The sequence below is a fragment of the Carettochelys insculpta genome, chromosome 8 (genome assembly GCF_033958435.1).
Source record: "Carettochelys insculpta isolate YL-2023 chromosome 8, ASM3395843v1, whole genome shotgun sequence".
Classification (NCBI taxonomy): domain Eukaryota; kingdom Metazoa; phylum Chordata; order Testudines; family Carettochelyidae; genus Carettochelys; species Carettochelys insculpta.
In genome coordinates, this window is record NC_134144.1 from 6,997,689 (window position 1) to 7,013,580 (window position 15,892).

General features: G+C 48.8%; 1 protein-coding gene and 1 long non-coding RNA gene across 6 annotated transcripts in view; one reads left to right on the forward strand and one right to left on the reverse strand.

Moving 5' to 3' along the window:
* Positions 1 to 13,653, reverse strand: part of LOC142016836 (uncharacterized) — a 137,631-nt gene extending 123,978 nt beyond the window's left edge. Inside the window, exon 1 of the long non-coding RNA XR_012646400.1 lies at positions 13,601 to 13,653. This is a non-coding gene — a long non-coding RNA (uncharacterized LOC142016836). The remainder of the gene's footprint in view (positions 1 to 13,600) is intronic.
* Positions 13,654 to 13,835: 182 nt separating this feature from the next.
* The window catches only part of ERBB4 (erb-b2 receptor tyrosine kinase 4), a 932,933-nt gene continuing 930,876 nt past the window's right edge, over positions 13,836 to 15,892 (forward strand). For all 5 annotated transcript variants that reach the window (XM_075001177.1, XM_075001174.1, XM_075001176.1 and 2 more), the window contains exon 1: positions 13,836 to 14,211. Coding sequence is in view for 4 of the 5 variants with exons in the window: in XM_075001174.1 (XP_074857275.1) it covers positions 14,130 to 14,211 (82 nt within the window). In the remaining variant the exon portion in view is untranslated. The remainder of the gene's footprint in view (positions 14,212 to 15,892) is intronic.

Genomic DNA, 15,892 nt, shown 5'->3' on the forward strand with positions numbered 1-15,892 from the left:
TTTTCCAAGTTTTCCCCTAACAGTTTAACCACATCAACATCTGATCCTGTTTCTGAATTCTGGCCAAATGTTGGCCTCGGGTACCTGGAGGGAATGGAGTTCCTAGGGGTTAAATGTTGAGTACCTGGTGGGACTGGAGTTCCCAGGGGGTAAGTGTTGGGTACCTGACGGGAATGGTGCTCCTGTGAATTAAGCCTTGAGTAGTTGAAGGGAATGGAGGTCCCATGGCTTAAGCCTTGAGTGCTTGGTGGGAATGAAGGTTCCATGTGTTAAGAGTTGATACATAATAACATGTTTTTGTTTACCTTTATCTTCTCCTCATCTGTTTGTTTTCTCTCTAAACAGCTCCAGTGCTCTCAGCATCCCTTGGAGTCTCTCCTGCATTGACTTCATTTTACATCACACATTTCTGAACCCGTTTGGCTGTATCCTTTCTTGAAATACAGTCACAAAACGGAACATGATATTCCTGGTGAAGGGGTACTGTTGACTTCCACAATGCCAGAGTATTGCCGTCGTCTTGATCCTATGCAGCCTAGCATTTTGTTTTGCACTGTGGCCTGTTCTTCGTGTCCTGGGAACTGCAGGCCTGCCAAAAATCAAAGTGCTGCTTCAGAGCGCTGAAAAATGGATTTTGGAGTCTAAGAGAGTCAATTATTTCTTCCTTTTTCTAAAGTTACTTTTAATCTTAGAAATCATTTGTGAGCCTCCTTAATTCAACCTTTCAAGAAAAATATTACTTTAACAATGCCACTTCATGAACAATTAGGAAAAGCTGCAGCTGTACAGCATAAGAAAAATACTTGAAAAAACTCTTTCAAATGAACTGGATTAGGAGCATTGTCTGATAGACGGAAAGTTATCTTAAGGATCATAAATAAAGGGTAATGTCTAGCAGCAATGATTCAAGCAGGAGAAATATGTGGTGTGGTGTTACAGGGTTCTTTGTTAGGCCTGGTTTTAATTAACATCTTTATTAATGGTTTGGAAATAAGGTTAAACTGTTAATTAAATCTGAGGTTGCAACTAAATTGGGAAGTGTTGAAAGCCCAAGTGAAGACAGAGCAATAATATAAAATGGTGCATAGAGGGCTGAGATGGATAGGGAGAAGGAAGTAAATTAAAAAATGAAAAAAATGCATGCTAATAAAATCTATAGGGAAAGAGTATGAAGTGCAGATCTTTAATCAAGAGGGAGGTACTTGGAAAGCAGCAAGCCAAAGAGGTGACGACACACAGCAAACTACAAGTGGGACAATATTCCATACTTGGGGGCAAAGAAAAAATCAGTGTAAATTTGGGCTTCAAAAACAGAGTTCTCACAATCTGGTGCAATTTTAAAAGGCTCAGGCAATAGGGTTCCGATTACTTACCATGAAATCCGTCCCACGTGCCTGTTCTAACCCACGGCACTAAGAAATCTTTTCTGATCTTTACTTCATTTTTCCTTTCCTTGCCTAACACCTCCGACATCTCCCCCTCCCCTCCTCCCCACCCCCACAGTACAATAGAATGCTATTTTCAGTTTCACAGAATCATAGACTCCTAGGGCTGGAAGAGACCTCAGGAGGTCATCAAGTCCAGCCCCCTGCCCAAAGCAGAACCAACCCAAACTAAATCATCCCAGTCAGGGCTATGTCAAGGCGGGACTTAAGACCTCTAGGGGTAGAGATTCCACTACCTCACTAGGTAACGCATTCCAGTGCTTTGCCACCCTCCTGGCCAAACAGTTTTTGCTAATATCCAACTTAGTCCTCCCCCAGTGTAACTTGAAGCCATTGCTCCTTGTTCTGCCATCATTACGATTGAGAACAGCCTCTCTCCATTTTTTTAGAGCCCTCCTTCTGGAAGTCAAAGGCTGCTATCAAATCACTGCTCAATCTTCTCTTCTGCAGACTAAAATAAGCCCAAATCCTTCAGCCTCTCCATGTAGGTCATGTGCTCCAGGCCGCTAATCATGTTTGATGCCCTCTGTTGGACGCTCTCCAGTGCATCCACATCCTTTCCATACTGCAGCGGGCAGGGGGGCGGCAGAACTGGATGCAATACTAAAGGTTTGGCGTCACCAGTGCCGAATAGAGGGGAATAATAACTTCTTCAGCTCTACTTAACTGCTCCTCCTAATGCAGCCAATGTGCCATTATAGCCTTCTTGGCAACAAGGGCACAATGTTGATGCATATCCAACTCCTCATCCATTATAGTCTCCAGGTCCTTTTCTGCTGCACTGCTACTTAGGCAGTTGCTCCTCAGACTGTAACGATGCTTGGGATTCTTCCACCCTAAAGGAAGGACTCCTGTACTTGTCCTTGTTGAACCTCATCAGATTTCTTTTGGCCAAATGGCCTCACTGCCAGATATTACCCCACAAAGTCCAGCAGGGACAAACCCCTGTACACTGCTCCAATTCCACAGCACCGGGAAGCAGAAACCACGCGATTGTAACAGTGAGCAAAGTTAACCCTTTACCAGTTTTGCAATCAAGATTGGCTGTTGTTCTAAGGCCTTTGTATAATGCTCTAGGAATTATTTGGGGTGGAGGGGGAGATTCTGTGGTCTGTACTATAAAGGAGCTCAGATTAGTTTACTATGGTGGTCCTTTCTGGCCTTCAAATTTTATGCTAGGCACTCGGCAGCATCTGCATTCTGCTGGGCTGAAGTCTCTGGAGGTTGATCCCCAGAGAGATGGGCAAATCAAAGAGACAGGCAGGAATGAGGGCCCATAAAGTGCATAGATCTACAGGCATCTAACAATACACAGAAGGGGAGCCATGCTCCTGCTTGTGTCCTACAACAGTGGCTTTGAAGAGGATGAGCTGAAGATAATTTCTCACGTTCCTGGGGCATAATAATCAGTCCCTAAACAAGGAGGAGTCCTGTGGCACTTTACAGACTAACTCATTTATTTGAGCTTAAGCTTTCATTGGTACAATCTGTTTTGTCAGATGTATGACCTGGTAGAAATTAGATGAGGCAACAGGCTTTCACCAAAACTAAATTATTTTAAAAAGGGTGATAAGCAGTGGTCTCGCTATCTTCTCCCATCCTCAGGTGGAATACATTTTGTTATGTGCACCAAGGTATGTGTGGATGTGCACCACCAATAGAAACATGTGCTTGCCAGCTGTAGGTGACTGTGGACGCTCCGCTAATCAGCTGGGTGGCATCTGAATCTCTCCTGGGCTGCTGCCCAAGTGCTCAGCTGACAGGGAACATAGATGATAAGTGTGTTTATATGTAAAATACACTGCTGCAGAAATGAATACAGGCTGAACCTCTCTAGTCTGGCATCCACGGGATCTGACCAGTTGCAAATCAGAGAATTTGCTGGACCACTGGAGGTCGATATTGTCTAACAGCATCTCCTGCACTTCCACTGGGCTCTTAGAAGACATTTAGGGGTAAATTACAGCTATACAACAGCATAGAACACTGAGAGCCAGGGCTGGTGGCTGGAAACAAACTTGGCACACCCATGATATATGGCTGCCCGGCTAACTAAAATCAAGCCAGATTACAGATGTTGCTGGACAAGAGAGTGCCAGACTAGAGAGGTGCAACCTGTATATCTTTGTCTTGTCCATTTCTTATATGGAGATGAAGGAAAGAAAGAGCAAAAAACAGATTCAACTGAAATTGCCACTTCTTAAAAGGGAGAAAACTCATCAAAACAGAAGGAGGTGTCCTGATCGGTGAGAAGACCCCCTGCCAGCCACTGGTGGTCAACAGAAGTCACATCAAGACAACTCTATGGTAATGGAATTTAGGAAATGAAAAGCAGAATTGTGCCTTTCAGCCACTTAACGAATTCCTTTGCTTATTAATATTTGAAACTTATTTGGTCAGGAGGTGAAACTCTGAGTCTTGCAGTTTTCGTGTTAGAAGCAGCAGCTTAATCAAGGACAAATTATTGTTTATAATGTTACTTTTACTAAGCGGTCTATAAAAAATCTATCTTCGCTCTTCCTGCCTGGTAACTGTAGCTGACAGTGTCCATTAACTATCAACTAATATTTCAAACTCAGACCAAACAAGGTGTTATGGCCCCAAGCTATTAGAAGGCCCTGTTTGTCTGAACAAAGACCCCGGGGTGAGAATATTTTTGCATGAACAGACACCGGAACAGCAGCGTTTCTCAGCACTGCATTGCAGTCTGTGTGAAGCTAACAGGCCTGTTTTATACCGGGCACATATAAATCTAAAATTTCTCAACTGGGTGCTTTTAGAAGCAACACTGCTAATATGCTTTGGTAAGAGACCAGACAAGGTTCAAATAAAGAGGTGGTGTAATAAATAAACATGAGGGCAGTGTGGGAACAGCAATAATTGCTTTGCCTGACAAGATTTGCATAGCAAACATTTCTGATTAATGTACAGCCAATGTTATGTAAGGAGGAACCTTCCCTATCGTCCCTGAATCTGCACCTCCCAATCTTGAAGGCCCAGCAGCTTCCACCAGCAAAATTAGTCATTGTTTACTGAAAGGCAGAGGGAGCTAAATTATCTATTTAAACAGTTGAAAGAATTTAGTCTTGCAGCCTCCGTCTGGTTTCATTTATGTACCAGAAAGTGGGAATTATGCATTTTATAGTGCTTGCAAAGACAGAAGATTAGCATTTCAGTTAATTCACTTGTGAAGGAAATAGGCTAACTTTTGGCCTCCTCTCTAGTTAGATTCAACGTGCTACATTTTCTTGACAATTGCAAGTGGGAAAATAAAGACTTGGCGCGTCATGTTACCTTTTTAAGAAAATCCACTGTATAAAAGGTTTCTAGAATAAGGCCAGGTCTACGCTAGACCTTAAAGTCAATCCTAGATAGTAATTCCAGCTACGGCAATTGCGTAGCTGGAATCAATTTTATCTACAATTGATTTTTCTGGCCATCCACAGTGATGGAAGTCGAGGGGAGAAACTCTCCCACTGACCTCCCTGACTCCTCCTGATATCGAGGAGTACAGGGGTTGACGGTCGAGTCCTGATGGTTCAATGTCACATGTCCCCACTAGGTGCACAAATCTGAACCCTGGAAGATCAACCCTGACCAGATCTATCTTCCGGGTAATGACGACATACCTGAAGTTTCCAGACTGTTTTTCAGTCTCTGAATGCAAAGCACCTCCCACTGCCATTCTCTTGGCTGGTTGGTATAATTGCAGCTTTGCCAGCACTGATGTATGCATAGGGCAGTGAAATGCAGGGCTAAGTGCAAACGAAATCGCATTCTTTACAGTTTTTTTTCTGCAAAGTCCTGTTAGTTCTTTTCAGCTAAAGCTTTTGTGCTTTGGAAAAAGAACTGTAATCCCACTTGAACTATGGACTTGACTTTGGGATTTTAAAGGCAGGAGAGCCTGAATCTTAATTGGAGAAGAGTCATTAAAAGTTGGCATTGTTTGGGGTGGGAGCAGGTGACTTGAGGTTCTTCTAAAGGAATTTTGCAGTAGAGATGAGCCTTTAGTAGAATAAAGGTGAGTTGCTGCTCACTCTTAAATCAAAAATAATGTTTGGAGACAAAGATGAATACTTTTGGTTGTCCTTGACCATCATTAAGAAGGTGATTTAAGGCTAGGATTGCCAACTCTGGAGTCTTCAGGACTTAAAGTTTAATCTTTAATTGAAGATTTTCATGTGATGAAACCTCCAGGAACACAGCCATCCAAAGACAATGGTACATGAGGCAAAAGACGCTCTGCTATAAACATTGTATCACCTAGCTCTTAAGTAGCGCTTTTCATCTTCAGAATTCAAGGCACTTTATGAAGGAGGTCAGTATTGTTATCCCTATTTCACAGATGGGAAAACTGAGGTGACTTGCCAAAGGCCTTTCAATAAGGCAGTGGCAGAAACAAAACTGAACCCTGGTTTCATAAGTCTGGATCTTTTAGTTTACAGAAGAGAAGACTTAGGGGTGATTTATTAGCAGCTTTCAACTTCCTGAAGGGGAGCTCTAAAGAGGAGGGCGAGAAACTGTTCTCAGTGGTGTCAGATGGCAGAACAAGGAGTAATGGTCTGAAGTTGAAGAGGGAGAGGTGTAGGTTACATGTTAGGAAAAACTACTTCACCAGGAGGGTGATGAAGCATTGGAATGCGTTGCCTAGAAAGGTGGTGGATTCTCCATCCCTCAAGGTTTTTAAGTCCCAGCTTGATGAGGTCCTGGCTGGGATGACTTAGTGGGGTTTGATCCTACTTTGGGCAGAGGGCTGGACTAGATGACCTCCTGAGGTCCCTTCCAGTCCTAGCATCCTGTGATCTGATGCCCCCATGTAGAAACATGTAGAAAAGTCAAATTAAGAGGTCTGAAGAAACTACTCTCTCCCATTTTCTCTAGCTGTGATAGGACCCAACTCAGCTCCCCCAGCCTTCAACATAATTTGGGAGTTCACCTTAAAATTAAGAAAATGAATGCTACGCTGCTAATGATGCGGCCCCCATCTCAGCAATGTCCTTAACAAAAGTTGTAATCAGCAAGGCAGGAGAAGTGAAGACACAAGGCGCTATACAGTTTAAAAGAAACACAGAAATCTCAAATGGTAGTAAATAAAATAAGCTCTGACCAGTGAATTTATTGAAATGTGGAGATATATGTATGTTGTAGAACCAGCAGGGACCTTGCAAGGTCAATGAATCCAGTCACCCGCACTCACAGCAGGACATATCACCATGCCTGATTTTTTTTTTTTTTTGTTTAACCCTCAAAAGGCCCCCTCAAGGGCTGAGCTCACAACCGGGGGTTTACAAAGCCAATGCTCTAACCACTGACCTATCCATCCTGCCATCCATTTGTGATAACCATCTGCACAAACAAAAAGTCATAAGATAAAATTTAGGCATAAACAAAATGTAAAAGCCTTGAGTAGGAAAAAACCGGCAGGCGCTAAGGCTTAATTGGTTAAAATGTGTTACCTAGGGGTATTGGACAATGGAATAGGTTTCATAAAATACAAAAAAAAAAAATTTTTTTTTTACTTCCATAATGTAAAGAAAAACAAGGCTGTTTAAAATTGTGATGTAAATCCCATGTAATTGGGTAACTGGTTATCTGCTAGGTTTAATCAGTTAGCAGATTAAACAGGAGCAGGGGGCAGCTAGGAGGCTGTTCCCACCCATCCGGTCTGGAGTGGCCCCCTTTGTGCAGACAGGGACTGCTGCTGCCGAGCCGGAGCAACCCAACACACAGTCTGCTGGTGAGTGGCACTGCTCCAGCCCAGCTGGAGCGAACCTGCCTATGGCACTGCCACAGGCAGGGGTCACTCCAGTGTGGCTGGAGCAGCTCCTGTCTATGCCATGGGCAAGTGAACATTGGCCTGGTTGGAGCAGCTCCCATCCAGGGCAGCCCTGGATGCACTACAGGTGGGAAAGGAGTTCCAATGGGGCCAGGTAAGATTAATCAATAGATTTGGAGTGGTAAACAGAATAGTTTTGGTTGGCAGATGCATTGTGTGAGTTGCTAATCAACACGTTTAGAGCAGTGGCATGTGTACCTCTGGGGATACACAGAGGTCTTCTGGGGGGTACATCAACTCATCTAGCTATTTGCCTCGTATTACAGCAGGATACATAAAAAGCACTGACAAGTCAACATAAACTAAAATGTCATACTGGCTACATCTACACGTGAAGCCTACATCGAAGTAGCCTATTTCGATGTGGCGACATCAAAATAGGCTATTTCGATGAATAACGTCTACACGTCCTCCAGGGCTGGCAATGTCGATGTTGAACATCGACGTTGTGCAGCACCACATCGAAATAGGCGCTGCGAGGGAATGTCTACACGCCAAAGTAGCACACATCGAAATAAGGGTGCCAGGCACAGCTGCAGACAGGGTCACAGGGCGGACTCAACAGCCGCTCCCTTAAAGGGCCCCTCCCAGACACAGTTGCACTAAACAACACAAGATCCACAGAGCCGACAACTGGTTGCAGACCCTGTGCATGCAGCATGGATCCCCAGCTGCCGCAGCAGCAGCCAGAAGCCCTGGGCTAAGGGCTGCTGCACACGGTGACCATAGAGCCCCCGCAGGGGCTGGAGAGAGAGCGTCTCTCAATCCCTCAGCTGATGGCCGCCATGGTGGACCCCGCTATTTCGATGTTGCGGGACGCGCAACGACTACACGGTCCCTACTTCGACGTTGAACGTCGAAGTAGGGCGCTATTCCCATCCCCTCATGGGGTTAGCGGCTTCGACGTCTCGCCGCCTAACGTCGATGTTAACTTCGACATAGCGCCCGACGCGTGTAGCCGTGACGGGCGCTATTTCGAAGTTAGTGCCGCTACTTCGAAGTCGCGTGCACGTGTAGACACGGCTACTGAGGGCTCATTTATACTGCTTTCTATACTACACTCTGAAATGTAATTACTGTATTTATATGCCAATTGATTAATTTTACCATTAGAGAGTAAACATTTGAGGGTGTTGCTGGGACACGTATATTTTTATGTCTGATTTTTCTAAGCAAGTGGGTTTTAAGTGGAGTGAAACCCAGGGGAACACAAGATGCCTGAACAGAGTACAGTGGTATGGAAGGATTGAGAGACGCAGGTTTAGAGCACAGCTGTGTAAAGCTCTTTCACTGGGAAAAGATCCAGAAGACCCCTGTACCCCAAGGGCAAAAGATAAGAGCTGGTGCTTGCTCTGAACAAATTTCACATGAAGCCCTGGATGGGTAAGGGTGGGAGCCTTATCCCCCAAGCCCAAAGAAGGAAATGGGTGGGTCGCTTGAATCAGCTGGGTTGGGCCTTAAGCCTTCAATCTGGTAAAGGCAGAGTGCCCTAAATTGTGCAGGTGGCAGCCTGAAAAAATTGTCTGAGAATGTTGGAGTCCCTACACCAATATTATGTTTAGTCTTTGCTCATTTTCATGCACAGTTTAGAAGCAGTAACTCTACAGTCTATGGAATATTGGACATACAATACATGTAACCTGTTCTTGTGCCTACTGAAGTTGAGGTCAATAGAAAAAAAATCCCTGAATAGGTTAGGACTCTGTCTGAATAAGCAGCAGTGTCCTTCATACACCCATGCACTTGCTGTAGTAATTTATTTGTGAACTGTCTGGTTTCGGGCCGGTGAAATGTTGGCTGCTTTGTTCTATATTGGGTAGTTTAATACCAAGCAACAGTCGCCAGAAAACAGGCTCTGTTCTCGAGGCCGGATACAAAAGGCATTGGACAGATTTTAATTAGAGATGTAGTGAGCTGCTCCAAACAATTTACAGAGGCATGTTAGCATTTGCTGTTTTGCTCTGCTGGATGCATTTCTGGGCTAGAAAGAGTCGGTAACTATAATCCACTCCAAATACACATTCTGTTCTATTTTAAAGTTCTTGTACTTCTCCCATGGTTGGGGTACAGAAAGCTAGGAATTGTCAGGCTGGATCAGACCAGTGGTCCATCTTCCTTGGTATCCTGACAGTGGTTGGAAACTGCAGCTGAGAGTCAGTTTACATGTCTGCACACATGCTCCTTATTTCTACCCTTGTACAGCCAGGCCACATTACTAGAATAACAGAATATGACCTAAATATGTGTTCAACGGGAGTCTAACCACAGTGGGAGAAAGGAAAGCAGTCAGGAAAAAGCTTAAGAATGATTGCTACGTGAAAGTATGTCATTGGAGCTGCACTGGTCCCAGGCCATGAGAGTCAAGGTGGGTGAGGTAATATCTTTTCTTGGACTGACTTCTGTTGGCTGAGTGACAAGCTGTGCTGAAGAAGAGATCTGTGCTGATCAAAAGCTGCTCTCAGCTGCACGAGTTGGTCCAATAAAACAATGGTTGTCCACTAGGGGTGGGTGTACATTGACTCAGTGTTTCTCAACCTTTTTTAAGAACAAACTATTGAATTTATTTTATGTTCATCTAATTTTTTTTATTTAACGTTTTGGCACAATCATAAGTATGATGGCAAGTTAATTGTCTATCGGCCTGTGTTCCTCAACAAGCAGTATGTGTGCCCTTGGGCGTACACTGAGGTCTTCCAGAGGGTACAGTAACTCATTTAAATATTTCCCTATTTTTACAGGAGGCTACATAAAAACACTAGTAAAGTCAGTACAATCTAAAAATTCATTCAGACAGCAACTTATTTCTACTGTTTCACATGCCTTACGCTGAAATGTAAGTACAATATTTCTATTGCCATTCATTTGCTTGATAAGAAGATGATGGAAAGTCAGCAAGTTTCAGAAGCAGTCTTCTGTGATATTTTTGCACGGTTTTGTAAGTAAGTGGTTTTTAAATGAGGTACAACTTGGTGGGCTGCAAAACAAATCTGACTTCTGAAAAGGGTACAGTAATGTGGAAAGGTTGAACAGCAGTTGTTTCAAAGCCTCAGATTACCTAAGGACCATGTTTCTCAGCTGCCAGTACATGTACCTGTTGAAGTATGCGAGAGAAGTTTGGGGTACTGATTTTTTTGAAAAAGGGGCACTTTATTAAAAAAGGGTGAGAAACTGATATAAGCAATTTCTTCCAACCAACCAGTTGACGGAGTTGTTTAAAAAAATGGGTTGCAATGGTAGAAAAGTAATGTATGTTTCTGAATACTGGGTGTACTTTTTTTAAAAGGGGTACTTTATAAAAAAAAAAAAAAGGTTGAACATCACTGCAATAAAAGAGATTATGTCACCCCATCCCTGGCCTCTGCTAGGTGGAACATCAGTAATTGGACCAATCACATTCAGTACTACATTTCCCCCCAAAAGGAGAAAACCAGACACAAGTAACTGGGGGTGAGCAGGTAGGTCTATGTGTGTGCAAAAAAATAACATAAGTGTTAGCCAGCTAGGGAAGATAAATTAACTCTCAGCCTGAATGTTCAACCACAGCAATCCACTTTGACCTCTTCCTCAGGTTTAGATAAGAAATCCCTCTGGTACTTCAATTCCCAATGTAGGCTCATTCCATTCTTGCCTTCTAATACAGGCTATTCCTGGCCTGATAAGTGTAAGTGCCATACACCCAAACCTCCCTCCCCATCACTGACTGCTGGCAGAGTCCAGGCCAGAACAGACACTGCCTCCTCCCTAGAGCAAGGAGCAACTGCCCTGACCAGGTGTCTATTGTGGCTGGAATTGTCATTATAACTGGAGATCTGCATCTCCTAGAGCTGGAAGGGACCTTGGGAGATCACATAGTCCAGTCCCCTGCCCTCTTGGCAGGACCAAGCACCATCCCTGGTATCTGTTTGCCCCAATCCCTAAATGGCCTTCTCAAGGATTGAGCTCACAACCCCAGATTTAGCAGGGCAATACTCAAACCACTGAGCTACACCATCCACTTTTTAAGGCCTGGCTCAGCCAGCCTGTTTTGCAAACTGGGCCTTCATACTGTTTGCTTTTGCCAACAGACAAATGCCCTCCCCCTCTAAAAAACAAACCAACAAACCTGGGATTGAACCCGTAGCAGAGCATGGAGGAACAGGGGGACTTTCAGCAATGCCAGCCCTCCATGGGAAGGAGAACTGGAGCCAGCAAATTAGGCTGGGCCAGCTATGCAGAGGGCCTGAGGGACACCCTACATGCAGGAGGATAAGCAGGTCTCAGGCTGGTTCCACATACATGGTGTGGGGAGGACAGCAGAGTGGTGCCATGGGCGGGCAGGATGTGGGGGCAGGGGCCAGGCCCTGTGCAGCAGCCCCTTTTTGGGAAAATATGGTCACCCCAGAACTCTCATATAACTGCACTGAAATCTCCCTGAATGCACAATGCATGGTGTGGGATGCCCAGTGCAGGGGGCTCTAAAGATTTTGGAGCAGGTAGCAAAAGGCCCAGTAAGGACATTGTCACACCGAGGGGCAGTGGCTGAAGGCCTATCAGATCATAGAATCGTAGAACACTAGGACTGGAAGGCACCTCGCGAGGCCATCGAGTCCAGCCCCCTGTCCCAATGGCAGGACCAAGTACTGTCTAAATCATCCCTGATAGACATTTATCTAACCTGTTCTTAAATATCTCCAGAGATGGAGATTCCACAACCTCCCTTGGCAATTTATTCCACTGTTTGGCCACCCTGACAGTTAGGAACTTTTTCCTAATGTCCAACCTAAACCTCCCTTGTGGCAGTTTAATCGCATTGCCTCTTGTTCTATCCTCAGAGGCCAAGAAGAACAAGTTTTCTCCCTGCTTATGACACCCTTTTAGATACCCGAAAACTGCTATCATGTCCCCCCTCAATCTTCTCTTTTCCACACTAAACAAGCCCAGTTCTTTCAGCCTTTCTTCATGGGTCACATTCTCTAGACCGTTAATCATTCTTGTCGCTCTTCTCTGGACCCTCTCGAATTTCTCCACATCTTTCTTGAACAGACCCTCTGGGGTTTTTTTTTTTTGTTTGTTTGTTTTCCCTTGCTGGGAACTAACAGCTGTCAAAGGCCAACCAGAGCCGGGCAGGAAAACTTAAAGAAGTTCCAGGTCGGGCTGTTTCAATGAATTCTGATTTCATCAGTAAGGAACCTCCGGGGTAAAGATACTCCCCAGGACCTCACCTAGCAACCCTCGCTCCGGATTGGTCCCCCTCTTGCTGCTTTATTTAAAACCCCCTTGGGATTGTTCCTGGAGCAACCCCATGTGGTGACCTGCCTCCGCGGAGCGCCAGGCCTTGGGCGGGGGGTGGTTCTTTTCAGCGACGCCCCCGAAAGGGAAACCAGCCACCGTCCCCCCCCGGAACAATCCTGGCTCAGCCAGAGCAGCCCGAGTCCACACAGCGGCTGGAGGAAGTTCCGCTCCCTTGCAGAGCACGTCGGGGGCAGCTGCTTCCCTTCGCTCTGCGCGCCGCTCCGGACAGCCCGCACCTTCCCAGCCCCGAGCTGCGGAATTTCCGCGGGGGCTGCGCGGCTCCAGCCACTGTCTGGGGCGACAGCTGTTCGCTGCGGGCGCGGCCGACTGAGAAGCTAGTGGGATCGAGGTTGGCAGCCGAGCCCTCCCCACACCCCTTTGCAGGGGGGTTGCAAGTGTGCGGGGGGGGGGGTCCGCTTACTCTGGGCAGGGAGCGTGCATTGCCCCCCCACGCAGAACCAGGTGCAAGAGCTGCTTGCAAGGAGGGGAAAGCAACCCCCTCGCTAGGCACAGGCGAGGAAGAAACACCCCCGCCCCAAAGCCCGCGGCAAGAGCGCCCCTCCACTTTTGGGGGATGGTTGCGGAGAGGGGGTTCCGCGTGCTCTGGGCAGGGAGCGTGCATTGCCCCCCCGGCATAGCCAGGTACTACAGCAGCTTGCAAGGAGGGCAAAGCAACCCCCTTCGCTTTGCACAGAGCAGAAAGTCCTCCCGCCCTTTTGCGGGATGGTTGCAAGGCGGGGGGGCTACGTGCTCTGGGCAGGGAGCGTGCATTACACCCCCCCATGCAGACCCAGGTGCAACAGCTGTTTGGACGGAAGGAAAGCACCCCCCTCGCTGTGCACGGAGTAGGAAGACCGCCCCCACGACTTTTGCGGGATGGTTGCAAGTGGGGGTGCTCCGCGTGCTCTGGGCAGGGAGCGTGCATTGCCCCCCCTCCCCATGCACAACCAGGTACAACAGCAGCTTGCAAGGAGGGGAAAGCAATCCCCCTCGCTTTGCACGGAGTAGGAAGACCTGCCGCGCGATGCACCCTCAGCAACCCACGTACCGTCGCCGCTGCATTGCTCCCTGGTAATCCGGGACCGGGATCGCGCGGCGCAGCCAGCGCCTCCCCGCGGGCCAGGTGCTCGCGAACCCCGGACGCAGCGCCGGAGCCCAGCCGGCGGGGGAGGCGTGGCTTGTTCACCGGAGAGGCGGGGCTTGCGGGTGCCCCGCCCCCGCAGCTCCTCGGTGGAGTAGCGTGTTTTTTTGGGTGGCTGGTTAATCTCCGCGCAGCAGCCGGGGAAGGGGATCCGTGGACCTGGTGCTCCCAGCCTGGGCTTCAGCCGCTCCCGCCGCAGCGTGAGGAGGAGGGAGGGGGGCAGCTTGCAGACTCCTCCCGCCCCCCAGTGAAGCAAGAAGGGGAGGCCGGGGGCGCCGAGCCGCCGGGACTCAGAAGCAGGCGGCTCGGGGGGACAAGCAACTTGTTGCCCAAAGCTTTGCCCGGGGGGGGCTCAGCCTGGGAGCCGGGCGCCGGGCTCCCCGCCGTTTGGACCATGTAAGCGCGCTGCCTGGAGTTCAGGGGACCCCGGCGAGCCATGAAGCCGGCCGCTCGGCTCCTGGGCTGGCTCAGCTGCCTGCTGCTCTCCGGCGCCTTGCAGCCCGGCGCGGCGCAGTCAGGTGGGTGCCCGTGCCCCGGAGCCGCTCCGGGGTTGTGCTCGCCCTTCCGCGGGTCTGCGCAGCGGTCCTGCCGGGGTTCAGCGGCGGCCGGGCCCGTTCGTGGCACGCGCAGGGCTGGCGGCTGTGCCCCCCGCAGGGGAGAAGCGGAGCGCGGAGGCGCCCGCGGGAGTGCGCCTGCCCCACCTGCAGACGGGAGGGCAACGGGGCTCTCGCCTGGTCGCCGCCGGGGGAGGCTCTGCCCCGCCCCGCCCGCAGACCTGACCCCCCCCCCAAGTGCCGCGGGGCCCAAGACCCCTTCCCCCCCGGGCTCCCGCCGGAGTTGGTGCTGTGACCTGCGCTGCGCCCCCTGGGCCTGGCGCCTCCTTGGGGGCCAGCGCCCTTTGGCCTTGAATTGCTCCCCCCCAGCGGGGTCAAGGAGTAAAAACGCGGCGATCCCGGGGGGGGGGGCAGTTCGCCGCCTCCCCCCACCCCCGTTGCTCTGAGCTCGGTCAATATCCCGGCCCCTCTGCTCCGCCCGCCCCCTGCTGTGCCCCGTGCAGGACTGGCTCGCCCCGGGCTTGCACCCGCCGGGGTTTCCCTTGGATTCCCTACCTCGGGGGCCGGTGCTGCGTGCTGAGCCGCGAGGCATTGCTGCCAGGACCCCTGCGGGGGGTTTCCCTCCGCTGCAGCCGCCTTTGAGGGGGACCCTCTCCCTGCCACTCAGGCTGTCCCCTTGCTCCTTCGGCGGCACCTCCTTCCTTTGCGCGGCCCCTGTACCCGTGCATGGCCAACAGCCAGGCTGGGGCTGTTCGGAACGCGGCCAGCCGGAGCCACCAGGGCATCTCTTCTGTGTATCGCTCTGCTTCTGCCAGCCTTCCTCGGGGCCGGGGGACTGACCAGCGAGCCCTTTCATTTTGATCAAGCAAGTTACTTGTGTGCGGGAGGGATCCGTGCTGAGCCCTCCCTGCTCCCCCCCCAGTAGCAGTTTGCAGGAGTTTGTTTGGGTCCAAATGAGAAATTAAGTGCGGAGAAGTAAACGAAGCTGCCAGAGGGCGACAAGATGTTGTGTGAATTGCTTTTAGATGAAACAAATTAAGGAAACGAGGGGAGACAATCTGCTGCTCGCATTATTAGACACGCTGGGAGTTCAGGGGGAAGTGGCGTGCTTGCGAAATGCTGATTTCTGAAGGAGCGTAAGGAATGCACCCTATTTACTGGTTTATGTGAATAAAATGGAAATATTGGGTTTTTTCCCCCCTTTCCCCTAGTGGTACAGACCATTAGGGTTTGTGGTTCTCTGTTTTCAAAGAAACCAGTAGGAAGGACGGTCAGTACCTTTTTCCTTTTAAAATTACTCACAGGAGCACCCCTTTAAGATATTTGAAGGAGATGTCCCCAAGCATCCCTAAGGCATTACAATACCGTTTGGTTTTCAGATACCAGGGTTCTGTCCTCCAGCAGAACAGCCCATGTGAAGTAATTTGTGGTGTCGCGCATGTATGATTTACCACCCCCTCCCCAGGAAAAAAAAAGTGTGTAGTTCATTTATTTTGCAGAAGGGAAATACAAGCGCCTATGTGGGTTGCTTCCTGGACAGATGCAACCTGCGACTCCCAAGTCCATGAACAATGTGTTACCCTGTTTAACTAACCTCAGCTCGTGAGGCATAGAAGTCTCCCTGTGTGTTTTAAGGTGTTTCCAA